General features: G+C 39.7%; 1 protein-coding gene across 2 annotated transcripts in view; it reads right to left on the reverse strand.

Moving 5' to 3' along the window:
* The window catches only part of odad2 (outer dynein arm docking complex subunit 2), a 384,917-nt gene that overhangs the window by 160,964 nt on the left and 202,914 nt on the right, over positions 1-21,039 (reverse strand). For both annotated transcript variants that reach the window (XM_043690488.2, XM_043690489.2), the window contains exons 14-15: positions 14,115-14,225; positions 12,240-12,394 (exon numbers count right to left, since the gene is read on the reverse strand). In XM_043690488.2, coding sequence (XP_043546423.2) covers positions 12,240-12,394; positions 14,115-14,225 — 266 coding nt within the window. The remainder of the gene's footprint in view (positions 1-12,239; positions 12,395-14,114; positions 14,226-21,039) is intronic.

Genomic DNA, 21,039 nt, shown 5'->3' on the forward strand with positions numbered 1-21,039 from the left:
TCCCGACCAACTGAACAAGTACCATTCGCCATTCAAAAGCAACTCTCAAATTAAGCCCACTGTCAATGTCATTCATCCCACAAAACATAAGCCTTGACTGCGACACCTTCTTTATTTTTCGTTTTGCATGTGCCAGTGGAATGTCCACAGTATCATTGGTCAAGGGGACACCACACAAGAAACACTAACCAGCTCTTCTGAAGAAAAGAGTTCAGAGGTCTCAGGGGAAATACAAGCAAGTCTGCCTCTGCAATCTGCACCAACTCATAAATACCAGCTCAGTGAGAACATTTGTTAAAGTCAGGAGCATCAGCTGGTGAACACATCACAGTGACATATGCATGGCTGCCCTCCCCTCCCCTCTCCCCCCCACTCCGCTCAGAAGCACTCAGGTCATGGTGTACAGAGGACTGCCAGAGACTAGGTACCTGCTCTGTCCCCGGCGGTGTTGGCAATAGGGACTTCATGACATACTCAAAGAGACACACGAGCACCTGGCAGGAGACAATGGCCCTCATACAGCATAGAATGCTATAGCAATGCTATAGGGATGCTGCTGCCTAAAGCATGTGGTCATCTGAATACCTCCATGGACGGGATGCCAGCTTCCATGGAAAGCCTAATCCAGCAGTCTCAGAGTCTACTGGATATGTGAACTGAACAGGTCCATCGCTGTGGCCACTGGTCCTCAATCAAAGGCAAGGTAGAAAGGTAACAGGGAACTTTGACCTTGTTCTATGTGCTCCTTCCTCACAAGGAAGCAGGATGATGCCAGTAGGCTCCCAGCTGCAGGAAGAACAACACAGAGGCACCCATACGTTTCCTCTTAGGACACTCCAGAGGGAACAGTGCTTTCCACCTTTACCCTGCTTGCCATCCACAGATCTATGGGAGTTTAAAATTAGAGGGTGCACTTGCCTCTGGCAATGACATATTAGTTGTCTAAACCTTCTAAAAACAAACACCCCCGGGCACCTGACAAAATCTCCAAGGCCAATGGTTTCCAGTGGAATGCGGGTTTCCTCCATCCCAGCTGTGAAACCTGGGACTGCACTGAGGAGTAGTGGGAGGGAAAGAGAAACGACAAACAGCAGAGGTAACATTGTACTATATATTAATGCTAACAAATATATGCATGGTTCTACATAATTTGCTTGCTTGAGTCATTGTGTAGCCCCTACTGTTGCTATCATACAATAAGGCCAGCCATCATGTTCCATACAGACTAATATCTGACTTGACAAGCTGCTGAACTATTTGTAGTTGGAAGTGACACCAGTAAAGAGGCATCACATCTATGTGGACATACATGCTTTGCATCACAAGCCTCAGTGAGCAAAAGCATTGATCTTGCATGAAATGGTCAGCAATATTTGCAAAACAGAGATGGAATGCACACAGTAAGCTGATGAATAAGGGATTGGGGCAGGAGGGATCCCTGAGATGCAGTTGGCTGTGTGTCCCTGTGTACAAAGTGTCCCTAGAATGCTAATTGCTGGTATGCCCCGAAGTGTAGCTTTAAAGTGAAGAGTCCTGCAAATATATCAACCATAAGGGTTCTGAGAGAATGGCAGTTGTCGGATACCAACTTCCATGGACATGAAGCTTGTACAGACGCTGCCAATGAAGTGTATCCTGAGATACTGTTGCCAGGTGTCAAAGATGGAGGTCTGGAGGAATAAATGGTGAGACAAAGTTGCTAGGTACTTGCTCTGACTTTCTACCTGAGAAATTCTCAGTCTTGGTTATTCATGATGGGTAGCAAGATAGGAGGACGAGTAATAATAAGGTAAGTTTTGCAGTTAATAACAAGCAATAATCCCCCTTAATAGACATCGCCCTGCTGTCTAGCAAGAATCTTGTCTTGAGGCCTGGAACTCTGTTGAAAAATGCAACTAGTTGCTCCTGACATTGAGACTGTTCTTACTGGACATCTTGTATAGAATCATAGAATCACACAGTACAGAAGAGGCCCTTCTGAAGAAGGGTCACTGGACCCAAAATGTTAATTCTGCTCTCTTTCCACAAATGCTGCCAGATCTGCTAAGCTTTTCCAGAAATTTCTGTTTTTGGTTTTGATTTCCAACATTTGCAGTGCTTTGCTTTATTTCCTTCGGCCCATCAAATCTGTACCGCCAAAATTATCGCAGAGTTTTTGCCATGACCCATGTTTTTCAGGCCCCATAAGATTTCACCTAGTAGTTACCCTGAAAGTGCAGAAGGGCCTCAACTAATCTTATGATACCAACTTTCTGAAATCTAAGAACTTTTGCACATTTCTTGCAAAGAAATTGTAACCTGTCTTGGATACATATTCTCCCACAGATTACAGGGGTATTTTATTTTCTCCCCCTCACCACTCAATGATTTTTAAAATTCCTTTCCCTGTCATTCCTCCTCAGTTTTCTTGTCCACCTACTCAGTTCACTTTGGCATCCTTCTCCCTTCTGAATTTATTCATCCCCAGGTTCACAATGGTATAAATTCTGCTCTTATCTCAGTTGATTTTCATTCCCTCTTTCTCCCTGCAAAGCCCCTATGAACATCAATTCTAATTCATACTGACAAGAAGGTACCTAATCTTGCAATGTCATTCAACAGAATTTCAATATTGTACAGATAGTAGAAAGTGTACATGAACTGAGAGATCTTATGACAAAGTATCAGTTGCATTGAACCTTCTGGAAGATTGTTTTACCATGAGGTCTAACAAGTTTCTTGCCATATAATACCAATCTGCAAGAGTTCCTCAGCATAGTGTTCTAGGATCAAACATCGTCAGCTTCTTCATCAATGATATTCATTCTATGATAAGGTCTAAAGTGGCAACATGTAATTGCCAGTGAACAAAGTTCAGCAGGATTTGTAAGTGCTCATATACTGAAGCAGACTGTGGCCGCATGCCAAAGATTTTCTGGACAATATGTAGGTTAATATGTGGAAGTGTGTCATAATAATGCCCAAGTAATTATCACCTCCAACAAAATTTTGTTTCACCCTTGAACCTATGCTGTAATTGCCTTGGAAACCAATGTATAGTTCATCTTTCTCCAGTACCAACGGAGCATTGTCTCTCCATTTCTCACTGGTGGAGTAGTTAAAAGAAGAGAAAATTTATCCATCTCCTGGTAACAATTTCACCATTTCAATTCAACATTTTTTTTCACTATCACTGAATCAAAATCCTGGAACTCTCTTCTTAGCAGTACTATGGGTTATCTAAACTGCATGAACTGCATCAGTTCAAGAAGCTGGTTTACAACCACCTTTTCAAAGGCAATTAAGGATGAGTAACAAATACGAGTCGTGCCAGCAATAGTTCCATCCATGATAGATTAAAAGTACTTCAAGAAACATTTAAAGGCCTTAGAAAAAGAACAAAGGAGATTTACAAGGATGTTACAAGGAATGAGGAACAAATTTAAAAACTCTCTTTTAATTTAAGTCTATTGACCTTGGAACAGAGAAGATTAAGGAGTTACAAAATGGAACATTTTCAAAATGATGAGAGATTTTGTTAGAGAATATGGAAAAAATTACAGTTTGTGATGATTGGGTCAGTAATTGAAGGCCACAGATTAAAATAATTGGCAAAAGGACTGGAGGTGCAATGAGGAGAAATGTTCTCACTCATTTATTTTGAAAGTTCTACCTCAGAAAATGAAGGAAGTCACAAAGTCATAGAGATGTACAGTTTTGGTCCAACTCCAGCATTTGGACCGTATCCTTCTAAACCCTTCCCATGCATATACCCATCCAAATGCCTTTTAAATGTTGTAATTGTACCAGCCTCCACTATTTCCTCTGGCAGCTCATTCCGCACAAGCATCGCCCTCTGCGTGCCTTCAGGTCTGTTTTAAATCTTTCCCCTCTCACTTAAACGTATGCCCTCTAGTTTTGGACTGGCATATCCAGGAGAAAAGATCTTGGCTCTACAACTTATCCATGCCCCCCAAGATTTTATAAGCATCTATAAGGTCACCCCTCAGCCTTCTGATGCTCCAGGGAAAACAGCCACAGCCTACTCAGCCTTTTCCTATAGCTCAAATCCTCCACCCCTGGCAATATCCTTGTAACTCTTTTCTGAACGCCTTCAACTTTATCTTTCCTATAGCAGGGTGTTACGAATTTGGAAGAGTGTTTGTTCACTTTAAGACAGAAAGTGTTTTCTGAATTTTAAAGTAAATTTAAAGTGTAGCTACAGCTGGCAAAACAGAACAGCTAAGAAACAGGCTGTTCCGAAACAGATACATGCAGCAAATGCAGCAGAGCAACTACCGTAGAGTCAGAGAACTAACTGCCCATCTAACATCTTGCTCTCAAAGAGAGACGAGCGCACTCTCTATCAAAAGGTACCTTTTCCTGTAAAAATACTCGCAGTAAAAAAGACTGAGGGAGATCAGCAAATGAACGACTGAAGACAGCGGAGAAGAGAGAGAGTGTGTGGAATTGAGATTAAGTTAATGTAATTTTTAATAATTGTGTTATTGGAGCAGCATTTTTATAGAGTTGGGGTTTGATAGTAATTAGTTAAGAAAAAGAGTATTCAGAGTTTGTTAATAATTTTGCGTGGTATTCACTATTAGGAAAATAAATTGTTATTTTTCTTTAAAGGTGGAAATTAGGAGTTCTTTTTCACTCACTCACACTTTTAACAGATTACGAGGCCAGGCGAGCTTTTCTGGAAGCTTGGTTTTAATTAACAGAGGGGTTTGACCTCCATGTCTAAACAAAAGGGAAACCAGAAATTGAATGCACTATTCCAAAAGTGGACTAACCAATGTCCTGTACAGCCACAACATGACCTCCCAACTCCTATACACAATACATTGTCCAATAAAGGCAAGCATACTAACCAGCATTTTTTACTATCCTGTATACCTCTGACTCCACTTTCAAGGAACTAATAACCTGCACTCCAAGGTTTCTTTGATCGGTAACACTCCCCAGGACTTTACCATTAAGTGTATAAGACCTGCCCTGATTTGCCTTTCCAAAATGCAGCATCTCACAGTTATCTAAGTTAAACTCCATCTGCCAGTCCTCAGCCCATTGAACCATCTGTTCAAGGTCTCATTGTATTCCGAGCTAATCTTCTTGGCTGTCCACTACACTCCCAACTTCAGTGTAATCTGCAAGCTTACTAGCCATACCTCTGATATTCACAACCAAATCATTTATAAAAATCATAAAAACCAGTGGGCCCAGCTTTGATCCTTGCGGCACATCGCTGGTCGAAGGCCTCCAGTCCAAAAAGGAACCCCCACCACTAGCCTCTGTCTCCTACCTTCGAGCCAGTTATGTATCCAAATAGCTAGCTCTCCCTGTATTCCATGTGATCTAACCTTGATTCCATGGGTAATATTAACAATGAGTTAGATGGATGACAAAATTAGAGGGTTATGGGGAAAAAAAGCATGATTGTAAGAATGAGCACGTTTGTTCTTTCAAATCATCACCATATCTACAACAGATCAAATGGATTCCATCCATTTATGCATTTGGTCTTCTAAAGTTGCATCAGCATTTGACAGAGAATATAGCAAGGCTGTCATTATAGCAATTTAAAGTCATCAGTCTTTGTAGTTGTTCACTGGATACCTCCTCAACTGCACCAACTGCGACCTACCAAGTCACCAAGACAAGTCTGTCGTAGGTACATCCAGGATGCAACAGTTTACTGCTGTAAGTTCCAGAATCCACTGGGTTAGATGCATATCAAGAGTCCCAACATGAACATCTGCAGCACTCCAGCAGCTTTGCTGAGGGCACTAGTGGAACATAGTAAAACCTTGGTCTAAGAAACTTCTTAGGTTAGCAATTACAGAATTAGTTTGTGGCCAGGGTCAACAGTGTGAAACTGTAAGGGATGTAGGTTTGGCGATTCAGAAGATAGCAAAGGTAATCCCTCAGCCTTGCAATTGTGCAACAGGTTTAATGTTTTTTCAGATTGTGTGGATCAGAGCAATGACTGGAGGGAGGATGAGGTGCAGGGATCATTCAAATGGGAATAAAAAGGAATGTACTTGAAGCATGGGACAATATAGTTAGCGGATGAAGACTATTCTTTTCAGTTGAGGGCACAAGTCTCAAAGAATGTGTTATTTGACTGGTACCAGATTTAAAGACATCTCTTCAATTCTGGAAGAACACAGCAAGCCAGGCAACATCAGGAGGTAGAGAAGTCAATGTTTCGATATAATTGTTCTTCAGGACTAGATTGGGGTAGAAGGAACTGCAGATAAAGAGAAAGAGGAGTGTGGGGAAGGGAGAGTAGCAGAATGGTGAGGTAGTCAACCCAACCCACCCACTCTCTCTTTATCTGTAGCTCCCACTACCCCCGCATTTAGTCATGAAGAACAGTAATACCTGAAATGTTGACTTCTCCACCTTCTGATGCTGCCTGCCTTGCTGTGTGCTTTCAGCCTCATGCTTGTCTTCTTTAGATTCCAGCATCTGCAGTCTTTATTATCTCTTCAATTCTGGCCATCTCTTTGATTCAGTTACAAAAAGGAAAGAGTTAACAAAATAAATGTTGAAGAGGTTGCAAATCTGGTTATTATGCAGGTAAAGAAAGTAGTCAAAGACGTTATTAGAATTTTATGGTTTATTGTGAGGGAATTGAATGCAGAGTAGGGAAGTTCTGCTTTTATTATACAGAACATTGATGAGGCTGCATCGGGAGTATAGTTGCATACAGTATTGGTCACTGTATTTATAGAAGAATGTCAATGCCCCAGAAGCAATTCATAGAAGGTTTACCAGACTAATACCTGAAATGTTTTCTGAAGAAAGGATGGACAGGCTCAGCCCATATCCTCTGAGTTTTGAAAAATCAGAGGTGAGTTAATTGAAACTTACAAGTTCCTGAGGGTTTTGACCAGGTAGATGTGAAAGGGTATTTCTTCTTGTGGGAGAATCTAGAACAAGAGGTCAAAATTTAAAAATAAGGAGTCACTTATTCAAAACAGAGGAAAGGAGACTTTTATTTCCTCTCAGGGGCTTGAGTTTTTGGAATTCTCCTCCTCAAGAGGCAATGGGTGCAGAATCTTGAACTATTTTTCTAGCAGACGTATGACATGCTTGGCTTTATTGATCAGGGAACTGAGTACAAGAATTAGGATGTCATGTTGCAGCTTTATAAGACTATGGTTAGGCCACACTTACTGCGTTCAATTCTGGTTGCCACATTAAGGAAGGATGTGGAGGCTTTGGAGAGATGCAAAGGAGGTTCACTAGGATGCTGCCTGGATTAGAAGGCGTGAGTTATAAGGAGAAACTAGAAAAACTTGGGTTGTTTTCTCTGGAGCGGTGGAGGCTGAGGGGAGACTTGATAGAAGTCTATAAAATTATGAGATGCATTGATGGGGCTGACAGTCAGAATTTCTTTTCCCAGAGTTGAAATGTCTAATACTAAGGGGAATGCATTTAAGATGACAGAGGGAAACTTCAAAGAAGATGAGAGGGCCAAGTTTTTTACACAGAGTGGTACGAGTCTGGAACACACTGCCAGGGATGGTGGTGGAGGTAGATATGATAAGGGTGTTTAAGGGACTTTTGGTTAAGTACATAAATATGCAAGGAATGGATGGATATGGACCAACGGCGGGCAGAAGGGATTAGTTTAATTTGGCATCATGTTCGGCACAACTTCATAGTCTTTTGGTTCATTCGTGTGCTGTACTGTTCTTTGTTCTACGTAGATAGATTCTACATTATCAGGGGATGAAAGATTATTGAGATGTGCAGGAATATAGAGTTGAGGTTAAAATCAGATCAACTGTAATCTTACTGAATCGCAAAGCAGACTTGAAGTTATGAATCACCTACTCTTGTTCCTTCTTCATATATTTGCATGGAGATGAGATTGGAGTGGAAGCAGAATAAGCTGGGTGTTATCATCCACATTAATATCAAAAACATATCTGAACTAAGAAAGGGGTCCTCTTTTGGGTGTATGAGCACAATGGGCTAAACTAAAAACCAGAACCATGTAGATAATTATTTTAGGATTACAACATGAGCTAAAATTACACTGGATAAATAAGAGACTTGAATATATTCCTTAAGGGTTGGTGCAGGATAAATAGTTTTCAATTCCTGGAGCACTGGCATTAGTATTGGTAAAAGTGGGGACTGTACAACCAAGATGACTTTCACCAGAACCCCAATGGACCAGTCTACTGGCCAGTTGTATTAACTGGGATTATACAGAAGGGAATTAAACTAAATAAATGGGTGGAGGATTCACATGAAGGGAGACTTGGAAGATTAGAAAACAGTGCAAGATAGTGACATATGTAACCAGGGTGTGATAAGAAGGGGTAGAGCATACACACATAAGAGTGCACAAGAAAAACGTTAGGAGTAAAGAAAGTGGTAAAGAGAAATAGATCTAATGCTTGTCTAGCTAGTTACACCCACACCGTGAACAAATTAGAAATAAGTGAATATTATATGACAGCCATTACTGATAAATGGTTACGAAGTGAGTTCAACTGGCAACTGGATATTTTAAAATTGAATCAAATCGGAAAAGGTCGAGAGATGATTTTTGAATACAAAAATTTAATGCAGAGAAACAGGTCCTGATTGAGTGTGTAACAGACCAAGTTGTACTTCTGACTGCAGCTATGAAGTTCAACAAGATACCTGAAACTACAGTTAACTCTTGTGAAAATGAAAAGTAACTCCTTATTCCTCAAAAAAGGCAGAAAAACTTATTACTAAACTCAGGAATGCAACAGCCATACAAATTATTTTCTGGTGTAAGGCATAAACTTACACATTGAATGCCAAGATTTTATTGAATACTTTTGGTGGAGGTATATATCCATAGTTTTGTATACCAGGCACCTGAACTGTGACTTAATGTCTGTAATGGTAATGGTATGGGCAGGTTGGGAGGCAATGGCCTTGTGGTATTATCACAAGACTACTAATCCAGAAACCATAGTAATGATCTGGGAGCCAGGTTCTAATCCTGCCATGGCAGATGGTAGAATTTGAATTCAATAAAAAAGAAATCTGAAATTAAGAGTCTAATGATGACCATGAAATGAGTGTCATTTGTCAGGACAATCCCAGAAAAGGAAATCTGTCATCTTTACCTAACCTGGCCTACATGTGACACCAGATGCACAAGAATGTGGTTGACTCTTAATGGCTGTCTGAGCAATTAAGAATGGTCAGTAAATGACTGGCCGTGCCAGCAATGCCCATATCCTGTGAATGAAGAATAAAAGAAGTCCATAGTTTACCTGTAGATGGAGTTGACCACACCTGGGGAATGAATTGGCTGGAGCAAAAGTCCAATAGTCATGGAAAGGCCAAGTGAAGTCAAAGAGACAGAGTCGTTGCAGGATAAGATGCCAGGACATTTCCTGTTGTGTAATGTCTCGAATAATGGCTAAACGAATTGCATTGTTGGAAGGTTAAATGGTACCACAGTCAGATAGTTGACTATTTTCTTTGACCAATTTGAAGTAAATGTACATTAAATGTACATTAAGTGTTCACTAATAAAAGCTCAACTTAAGTAAACCAGTTCAATCAACATAAAAAGAAGTTGAAATAGAGGGACATCTGAAATACTACTATATTAAAAATAGCATTCTGTTAAGGAAGTGGAAACCTCAGACATGTCGTGCAGTGGAGTATTTATTATGAGCCATATTGTTGAGATATCTATTGTCCATCAACAGCCATCCTGTTATGTTTATAGAAAGGTTGCAAATTGAGGTGATGGCTGCATTACAGAATAAATACATCATGACAACTGCCAGGCACCTTTTAAAATTTCAAATTAATTTGATTTGTTGGAAACTAGTTGAACAATAAGAGAGGTACAAAAGTAAAACACTCTAAATGCTGGACACAGAAACAGAAGTGAACAAAGTTAGAGATAAAACACCTTCTCCCCAGCCCCACCCCCATCCCCACACACACTTAGAGAAGGTAGCAAATAAACTCTTTGTTCAACTTACTATTTCTAATTACTGTGTCGCCTTTGAGGCTTGCCTCCCTGCTGTTGAAGATTCTACCCCCTTGCCAATCTAGTTTAAATCCTCCCTTGGAGCACTAGAAAACCTGGCCACAAAGATATTGGTTCCCCTCCAGTTCAGGTGCAACCCGTCCTTCCTGAACAGTTCATCTCTGCCCAGAAAAGAACCCAATGATCTAAAAATCTGAATCTCTGCCCGCTGCACCAATTCTTTAGCTACATATTATTCTGCCAAATCCTCCTGTTCTTATTCTCACTAGCATATGGCACTGGAAGTAAGCCAGTGGTTATGCATTATATTTGAAATATCTATTTTGCCCTGTGTGATTTCAATGAAGTTTCTCAATTTATTCGGTGCTTTCTCAAATAAACTTTCACCATTTAGTCAGCCACAAGGCAGCTACTTGCATGAGTCTATGGGAGTAGTTGATGTTTTAATGACATCTCTAGAGCATTTCCACTGTCTTCCTGCTATAACCAAGTTCTGGTAGAACAACTGCTCGTGTCGCACATGTGAATAAAATGGTCCGTCCAGCGAAGCTGGTTGAGAGTAATTACCACCTTAATGTTGTCAATGTTGTTTTGGGAGAGAATACCACCTATCCTATCCACTCCACCCTCCTCCCTGACCTATCACCTTCATCCCCTCCCCCACTCATCTATTGTACTCCATGCTACTTTCTCCCCAACCCCCCCCCCTCTCTTCTAGCTTATCTCTCCATGCTTCAGGCTCGCTGCTTTTATTCCTGATGAAGGGCTTTTGCCCGAAACGTCGATTTTGCTGCTCCTCGGATGCTGCCTGAACTGCTGTGCTCTTCCAGCACCACTAATCCAGAATCTGGTTTCCAGCATCTGCAGTCATTGTTTTTACCTTGGGAGAGAATACTTCCATTCGACCACATTATTTGTCAATAAACTTGGAGCATTTCATGAAGGTACTTCTAGAGTACTTTGAGGTGCATATTGTAGGTTGTCAACCTCTCTGGATCATATATGAGCATGAAGATCACTGATACCCCATAAGCAATGAAATTAATAACAGGTCTGAGATTCTGGCCCTCAAATATTCTATTCCTCTGCAATTCAAAAGTTGACTTGATACATTTGAGATGAGATAAATATGGAAAATTGGATTTTTCACTAAATACCCAGAAACTAATCTTGCTTTCCAACCAGCTCCTACAGCAAAAATCTCCCTCCGTTGATTAATATCAATATAAAAATACTTCACATTTTCCATGGAAGGTTTCTCTTGACAAAGATAGAAATGGATAAAGCCTTCTGAGAATATTTGAAGCAAAGAATGTTAGAAAGCAGTGCTATGTTAGCTGAAAACTCTCCTGGCACACCATTAAAATAGTTCATAAATACTGATTCAGTCGTGGTAAATGTCTCTCTAAATACTGCTTCAGTGACTCCAAAAGACCAACCATTCTAGGTTTGATTGTCTGGTTAGGTAAGCAATCTTCTGTTAAATTGGAATCCTAATTGTATCATGAGACTCTACCTTACATGTAGTCAAGAGGCCCATGTCTGACGTAAGTGGGCTCTTCAGTCAATTAAAATAATTTCACGATTAAATGAGGACCAAAGGTAATACTATATAAATAGAAGGATAAGCACTCCACAGTGATTTTTACTGATGACTTACCCAGCATTGCCATGGGACAGAGTTAAGTTACCTTTCACAGTATATGTCCTCTCAACAGGGAAAACTCTTAACTTCTTCATTAACATATTCTTATTGGCCAATAAAAATGCATTATTTTACTCAGCATACTATTCTTGCATTAGTAATGTAAAAGAATATTTATCTTTTTTGCTATAGCAAAAATAAATAATAAATTAAATAAAGGGCGACCCCCCCCCCCCCCGGTTTCTGCTGTTTTGGTTACCCATGGTTTACATATTATAGGGATCATTCCAGAACCAGGGACCAGAAGGCTGCTGGAAAGGTACGTTTCCCATTTAAATGAATAGGTTCGCATCTACCCACGGTTTCGGGCTTCTGCGACATGTATTGGAATGTATCTCCCTCAGGTATGGGGGGACTAACTGTACAGGTATCCAATAAAGGCAAAGGTTAATGTAATTTCTCTCCTCGCCTTATTTCTGTGTTATTTGAGGTATATAACCTGCAAAGTGTTGTAACTGATAATTCTAAAGTAAATGTATTTATCTGATTGAAACAGATTCATTCTGGAATTGAAGCTCCTCATACACTTTTAATCAATACCTTTCTACATTCTCCATGCTGATGGCACATTTCCAGACAGCTCCCGTAGCTGCTGCTAATAATTGCTTGTTATCAGACTTGCTGACAAGCTTGACTAGTGGTCCCAATCCAAAATGAGTTCTTACAAGATTACGTGTTTCCTCATCCTCCGCACACTATGAATGGAAAGCACAAAATTGTATGAAGAATACAAAATCAAACAGAACTATACCCAAAACTCATTCAATACCTCGTGCAATTTCTCTGTTAAAACATAAGTAAAATTATATTTTTCCCTCAGTAAGGATTTATGAAGAAGAAGAATATGAGCACTTCAGTGGGGACAAGGTGCAATTCATTTTTTATTTGCTCATGGGATGTGGGTTTCACTGGTTAGGCCAGCATTTATTGCCCATCCTGAAAAAAGTATTGTGGAGAACGTTTTTAAAAATGTTTGGCGATTGAAGTTACTTTGTTCTCTATTTTTAGTGCAATGATTAACATATTGTATCAAATTCCTCCATGCACTATTTTAATGAAGCCATTAATCTGTTCATCCTAAAATTAAATAGTGGAATTTCAATTCCCATGAATTAATTTTTTTTATTTCACACAAGTCTCAAACAGGAAATAATTTCATGCTCAGAAAATATTCAAATTACAGACTGAATTATATGAGGCGCCGAATTCCCCACAACAGTGCTCCAGGCTAAAAATTCAAGGAGGAACTGTCTGAGGGGAGTATTTTAAGAGTCAATTGGCTGTTAATAGTTTGGAAGTGGGATTTTTATCCTTCAGGAACAGAAAGTCCTGCCTCAGAGAAGTGCTGGCCAATCAAATGCTGGCAACACTCCAGTACTTGAGGACAGAGGCATATGGTAATTTTGGAGGATCTTAAAGTCAAAATCCATAGCTCCCTGGAAGTGGCAACACAAGTGGATAAATGGTAAAGGCAACGTATGGCATGCTAGCCCTCATCAGTCAAGCATTGAGTTTAAAAGTTAGCAAGTCACGTTGCAACTGTATAAAACTTTAGTTAGGCCACATTTGGAGTATTGTGAGCCATTCTGGTTGCTGCACAATAGGAAGGATGTCAAAGAATCAGAGATCCATAGCATGGAATCAGGCCCCTCAGTCCAACTTACCTACGCCACCCAATTTTCACAATTAAACTATTCCCATTTGCCTCCATACCTATTCCATCCATGTCTAAATTTTTCTTAAAATACAAAATTGTACTCACTTTCACCACTACATCTGGCAGATACTCACCACCTTCTGTGTAAAAATATTGTCCTTCAGGATCTTTTGTATTTTTTCTCTCTCACCTTAAACTTATGCCCTCTAGTTTTAGACTCCCTTACTATAGGAACAGCTGTTGGCTATCCACCTTATTTATGCCTCTCATGATTTTACAGGCCTCGATAAGGTTACCTCTCCAACTTCTACACTGCAGGGAAAAAAGTCCCAGCCGATCCAGCCTTTCCTTATAACTCAAATCTTCCAGACCAGGTATTGACATTAAGTGTTTTGAAAGTTTTTATTTTCAGTTTGAATCAGAAGATTTTGAATGTCAATAATATTGCATTGAGGCTCCATGCCAAGCAAGTCCAATGCAAGGACATCTGGAAGAGCAGAACTGTGTATCAGGAGCACTACACTGGGTAATGGCCAGTGAGGGAGGGAGCTGCTTTAAATTTTAAATGAATTTCCCTGTATTTGCCCCCTGCACAGATGTCCCAATGCCATTTCTATTCTGTGCCTATTGTCCCTAGTGTTTGGAAAATAACAGTATTCCACTTTCAAAAATCAGCTTTATATAAATAAAGTTTGAAATATTATTAGGAAAATATATTGTAAAAGTCAGAAAACTAAAGAGTAGTCTTGTATCTGTACCTTGAAAATGGCACGAGCACAATGCATCTGAAGCTCCTCACTTTCACTGCTCAGATTTCTTACCAGATTCTTCACCATATTTTCTGTTCGAATGGCCAACCTGTAACTTGGCTGAGAAATCAATGAAGAAACATTTATTAATGAGTTCAAGACAATAGTAAATCCAATCTTTATATATGGAATTTAGAAGACCTCAGAGCTTTTTTACTGTTTCTGAAGTGTCAAGAACAATTGAAATATATAAGCAGTGTGAAATGTTATGAGAATTTGGCAAGTGATTAAATCATTCCTTCTCTGAAGTACTTTTATGCATGACAAGTGTTCATGAAAAATTAGAAAAAAATGGAAACTCAAGCTCATTAGTCAGGAGGTAATGGATCCACAATATGGAATTTGGAGAACAAAATTATTCCAATATGTAGAAAACAGCAAGATATGGAAATTTCAAGCAATTAGTGTCTGGGTGAATACAATCAGTAGGGCTATACAGAGGGCTTTAAACTAATAACTAGACAGAGGACTGAGGGTTTGTAGGAGGAAATATGTAGGCTTACAAAGCAAAATAATATGGTGGCACTGCAGAGCAACTATTTTGACAATGATACCAAACATTGGATAAGAAGGGTTAAAGTGTACAAGTATAAAAAAAGCAGCAACTAGGGTTAAAGGTGAAGGTGGGCCGGGGATGGGTGGGGGGCGGTGGAATATGGGGATGATGGCAATAAGGTAAACTTAGTAGTGCTTTATTTAATTGCACAGGGTGTTCAGAATTAATGGTACCAATAGAGCTCAATGGGTAAGATCTTACAGTCATTACAGTAACATGGTTACAAGCAGATCAAAGCCGGGAACTAAGTATTCAGAGTATTGAGAGGCCAGCCAAGAAGGAAAAGGTCATGAGGTAGCCTTGGTAGTGCAGGATGGAATAAGTATGATAGCAAGGAATATGATCAGATGATGTAGGATCCATATAGGCGGAGGGAAGAAGTAACAAATGCAAGAAGACACTGGTGCGAGTAGCCGAGAGGACTGGCAACAACAGGGCAGAAAATTAATTAGGTCAAAATTAAGACATTAAAAAGGGCAGAACAATCATGGTGGTGACATTAATCTTCTCGTAGATTGAGAAAAACCAAACTGGAAAAGATAACCATGAAGAAGAATTCAATAAGTTTATTTGGGACAGACTCCTAGAATAATATGTAGTGAATCTAATCAGGGATCAGATTAACTTGGATCTGGTTATGTGTAATAAGGCAGTTTTAATAAATAACTTCAAAGTTCCCCTCTGGTAAAGTAACTATAACAGGGTAGAATTTAGCATTCAGTTTGAGAGTAACAAATTTGGGTTAGAAACAACTGTGTTAAACTTAAATAAGGGTAATTACATAGGGCTGAGGGGAGAGTTAGCTGGAATGGACTGGGAAAGTGATTTTGCAGAAAATACAGTTGCAGAACAACAGCAGATGTTTAAGAAAATAGTTCATGATTCACAGCAAAGATATATCCCAGTGAGGAAGAGGATTCAAGAAAGGGGATAAGCCAACCATGATTAACCAAGGATAGTATCAAATTAAAACATATAATGTGGCAAAGATTGGTGATAAGCCTGAAGACTGTGAAAGCTTTAAAAGCCAACAAAAGATAATCAAAAAAGGAAGAAAACAGACTGAGAGCAACTATCAAGTAATATAATACACAAAAGTAGAGTTTGTTGAAATAAATGAAAAGGAAGACAGAATCCAAAGTGAACACAGGCCACGGAAATAATCATGGGAAACCAAGAAATGGCTGAGGATTTGAATATGTACTTTATATCATTCTTCATGGTAGAGAACACTAATAGCACACAAAAATACTAAATAATCAAGGTCAGGGCTAGAAATAAACATAATTACCACAACTAGAAAAACAATTTAGGAAATTAATGAGGCTAAAGACTGGTACATTTCCAGGTCATCCTAGGATTTTAAAGAAAGTAGCAACTGAGAAAGTGGATACACTGGTAGTAATCCTCCCAGGATGCTTAGATTTTGAGGAGTAGAAAACTGCCAATGAAACACTCATGTTCAAGAGGGAGGGAGACTATAAATTAGTAAAAAAGGCCATTTAGCTTAACATGTGACATTCGGAAAATGTTGAATCGGTTATAAAGGATGCAATTGTAGATATTTAGAAATACATACTTTAATCAAACAGAGTCATCATTACCTCAAAAGGGGAAATTATGCCTGAAAAATTTATTAGAGTTCTTTGAATATGTAACTAAACAGGATAGATAAAAGGGAACCAGTAGTTGTCATATATTTTGATTTACAAAAGGCATTTGGTGAGGTACCAGATATGAGGCTACCTAGTAAAATATGAGCCCATGAAGTTGAGGGGATTAGATTAGCATGGATAGAGGATTGACTAACTAATGTAAAGTTGAGTTAGGACAACAACCTGTAACTAATGGAGTGCCAAAGCAATAACTTCTGGGGCCACAATTATTTGCAGCCTCCCATAGTCCTGCATCCGCTGTCCTATTCAGCCTGCTTCTACCTTCTTCCCAAAATCCACAAAAGAACAGCCCAGGCAGATCTGTTATTTTTAAATGGAAGTGGGTAATGCAGATGCTGGGATTACAGTCAAGATTAGAGTGGTGCTGGAAAAGCACAGCAGTTCAGACAGCATCCCAGGAGCAAGAAAATCTATGTATCGGGCAAAAGTCCAATGAAGGGCATTCCTGATGAAGACCTTTTGCCCGAAGCATTGATTTTTCCGGCTCCTCGGATGCTGTCTGACCTGTTGTGCTTCTCCAGATCCATTATTTCTGCCTATTCCTGCTCCATGGAATTTATTTCTTCCTACCTTGTTGCGATTTTTTTTCTTGCCTTGTCCAGTCCCTTCCCGTTAAGAAAGTGAAAGGATACTGGACTCAAGACGTTAACTCTGGTTTCTCTCCACATATGCTACTACACCTCCTATGTTTCTCCAACTAATTCTAATTTTGTTTGTTTCAGATCTGCACCATCAACAATTTTTATTTTAATTTTAAGACAAATTGAGTGTTAGCCTTTATTTCAAAGGGAATGGAATATACAAATAGAAAAGTCTAGCTAAAACTATACAAGGCAATAGTCAGACAACACAGTTCCTCCAGTATTGCAGATGCCAGTCTTTAGCCAATCTGATTCACTCCACATGACATCAAGAAACAGTTGAAGGCTCTGGTTACTGAAAAGGCTTTGGGCACTAACAACATTGGCAAACATCCCCACTTCTGCAATGATTGTACAATGATCAGCACCATTCACTACCACTCAGATACTGAACCAGTCCATGACCAAATGCAACAGGACCTGAACAATATCCAGGCATGGGCTGAAAAACGGCAAGCAACATTCATATCAAATAAATTTCAGGCAAAGACCATCTCCAATAAGAGACAATCTAACCACTGCCCCTTCATATTCAAGGGCATTATCATTATTGAATTCTCCACCATCAACATCTGCACTTCTAACCTTATGATGGAGGGAAGGTCATTGATAAAACAGCTGAAGATGGTTAGGCCAAGGACAGTACTCTGAGGAACTCCTTTGGAGATATCCTGGAGCTGAGATGACTGACCTTCAACAAACACACCATTTTCCTGTGCTTGTCCCCAGATTGCCATTGATTCCAGTTTCACTATCACGCCTTCATGCTGTGAGTTACCATTGACCAGAAACTCAACTGGAATCACCACAAAAACACAATGGCTACAAGAGCATGTCAAGAGCTTAGGAATACTGCAGTGAGTAACTCACCTGCTGACTCTGCAAACCCCATCCACCGTCTCCAAGGCATAAATGTGATGGTATACTCCCCACTTGCCTGGATGGGTGGAGCTCAACAATACTTCAGAAGCTTGATACCACCCAGGACAAAGCAGCCCGCCTTATTGCGACCACATCCACAAATATCCACTCTCTCTACCACCAGTGATCAGTAGCAGAAATGAGTACTAAGTACAAAATGCACCTCAAAAATTTACCAAAGATCCTGGGACAGCATCTTCTAAACCTATGACCACTTCCTTCTCAAAGAACAAATACATCACCACCTGCAAGTTTCTTTCCAAACCACTCACCATACTGACTTGGAAATATATTGCCATTCCTTCACTGTCACGGAGTCAAAATTCTGAAACTCACTTTTTAATGGCATTGTGGGCCTACAGAATTTGGACTGCAACAATTCAAGAAGGCAGGTCACCACTACCTTCTCGAGGGCAAATAGGAACAGGCAATAAATGCCACTTAGCCAGCAATGCTCATATTCCGTGAATTAATAAAAAAAACCTTGAATACTGTAGACAGTTTTATTTAAGGAAACATTTACTGGCATCAGAGGAAATCCAAAGAGGACTCATTATGTTGGGTATGGAGGCATTTTCTTATAAGGAAATATTCAGCAAGTTGATTTATAGTCATTGGAATTTAGAAAAAAATTAGGGGAGAAGTTATTAAAATATACAAGATTCTTGGGGGCCTGACAGAACAGGTGAAGATGTTTGTTCCCCTTGTGGAAGAGACTAGGCCAGAGGACATTATATCAGAGTAAGGGCTCGTCCATTTAATACATAAAGAGTTTCTTCTTTCAGGGGATAGTGAATCTTTATTGCAGACGGCTGTGGAAGATGAGTCATTAAATGTATTCAAGACTGCAAATTAGATTTTTAATCAAGGGTTTGAGAAAAGACAAGAAAGTGGAGTTGGGGATTATCAGTCATGATCTCATTAAATAGTGGAACAGACTTGATGGACTGAATGGACTGCTTCTACTCCTTAATTGATATTCTAATTAAGGTCAAATGCAGAGGAATTCACTTGGCTTGAGATGGCAAACAAAGTAACAGCCAAAGCAATTCAATGTTAACATGTGGTATAAATGGGCAGTGATTTCTAAATTATTTTCCAAGGTACCTTCAAGAATAGGGAGCAACATAATGATGAAAAAGCCAAATATGTAGCTCAAGGGTTTTGTATGGATTAGAGTTCTAATTTTATGGGGCTTTGTCACTAGTTCCAAGAAACAAATCTGTCCCATTTCTTCCTGCAATCCTAAATCATCCTTACACCCTCCCCGCAGCTTCAGTATTACTTGGCAATTAAGGTCAAAGTGAATGGTGGTTTGGCTTCTCTGAGTGCATAGAGTTAGTGCAGCTGCATTTAAACAAACAGGCTAACTATCATGCAACACATTATTAAATCGACATGTTTTCATTCAGGACAATTGGAACACAAATGGCGGGACAAGTCCAGGAACGGCAGTGTAGCACCTGAAATGAAACTACTTATCTGTACAGAGGAAGAGGAGATACATTTTATAGTAAAAAGGGGTGATCAAGCAACCATAGATGGTGAGTGTGGTCAGTCAGAAGTAAAGCTTGTTATTAAGTCAATGTATTAGCATGGATTGAGGATTGGTTAACTAACAGGAAGCAAAAACTGGGATAAATAAATGCTTTTCTACTTGGCAATCAGTGATTAGTTGTGCGCCTCAGTGTTGGGACTGCAATTGTTTACAATTTACACTGATGATTTGAATTAGTGTGTCAAAGTTTGCAAATGACGTTAAGATGAATGGTAGAGCAAAGTTTGCAGAGAGATATAGATGATTTAAGTGAGTGGGCAAAGATCTGGAAGATAGAGTACAATGTTAATAAAAGTGAAGTCATCCATTTTGGGAGGAAAAACAGTAAAAGGACTATTATTTGAACTGTAGAAAATTGCAGTATGCTGCTGTGCAGATGGACCTGGGTCTTCTTGTGCATGAATCGCAGAAGGTTTGTTTGTAGGTACAACAGACAATTAAGAAGGCAAATGAAATTTTGTCCATCATTTCTAGAGGGATTAAGTTTAAAAGCAGGGAGGTTATGTGATAGCTGTATAGGATGCAGTTGAGGCCACACCTGGAGTACTGCATGCAGATTTGGTCTCCTTATTTAGGAAAGAATGTACTGGCACTGGACAGAGTGCAATCACTAGGTTGATTCTGGGGTTGAGAGGATTGGCTTATGAGGAGAAACTGAGTAGACAAGGATTATATTCATAGGGATTTAAAAGAATGAGGGGGATATTATAGAAACTTATAAAATTATGAAGTGAATAGATAAGATAGAAGCAGGGAGGATCTTTCCACCAGCAGGTGAAACTAGAACAAAGGGACAAAGCCTTAAAATTAGGGGGAGCAGTTTTAGGACTGAATTAAGGAGAAAATTCTTCACCAAAGGGTTGTGAATCTATGGAATTCCCTGCCTAGTGAAGTAGTTGAGGCTTTCTCATTGAATGTTTTTAAAGCTAAGATAGATAATTTTTTGAACAGTAAAGGAATTAAGTGTTATGGTGAGAGGGTGGATAAGTGCAGCTCAGGCCAAGAAAAGGTCAGCCATGATCTTAGTAAATGGTGGAGTGGGCTTGGAGGGCCAAATGGTCTACTCCTGCTCCTGGTTCTTATATTCTTATGTTGAATCCAAATTGGTGCTGGCAAATGGACACGCAGGAGGCATATAAGGAATTTTAATGCACTCTCAGATCTTGCTGATCCTTAATATGTTGTTTTGTTGCTTTCCATACAGGACCTCACTTCGCCCCCCGGTTGAGTCACAGCCATGAAAGGAGCCAAAGATTCTATCTCTGAGGACAATGACATTAATGATCCAGAGAATGGAGTGGTGTTTATTCCTTCTGAAAACATTATGCTGACTCACCCACAGAGATTGTGAGTGGGTTACATTTAGAAACAGAGGCATAATCAAATGAGCACATTGCAAACACGCCCTAGTAGCTACTAATGAGGACCTCCTATAACAAAGGACTTTTGGAGACCAGGCCAAGGACATGCAGCAAAAGGAGAACATATGATGGGGAAGCTTGAGGTTATGCACAGTTTTGTA

Source organism: Chiloscyllium plagiosum, unplaced genomic scaffold (assembly GCF_037043375.1).
Source record: "Chiloscyllium plagiosum isolate Xiang-an unplaced genomic scaffold, Cpla_swu_hap1 HiC_scaffold_5, whole genome shotgun sequence".
NCBI classification, from domain to species: domain Eukaryota; kingdom Metazoa; phylum Chordata; class Chondrichthyes; order Orectolobiformes; family Hemiscylliidae; genus Chiloscyllium; species Chiloscyllium plagiosum.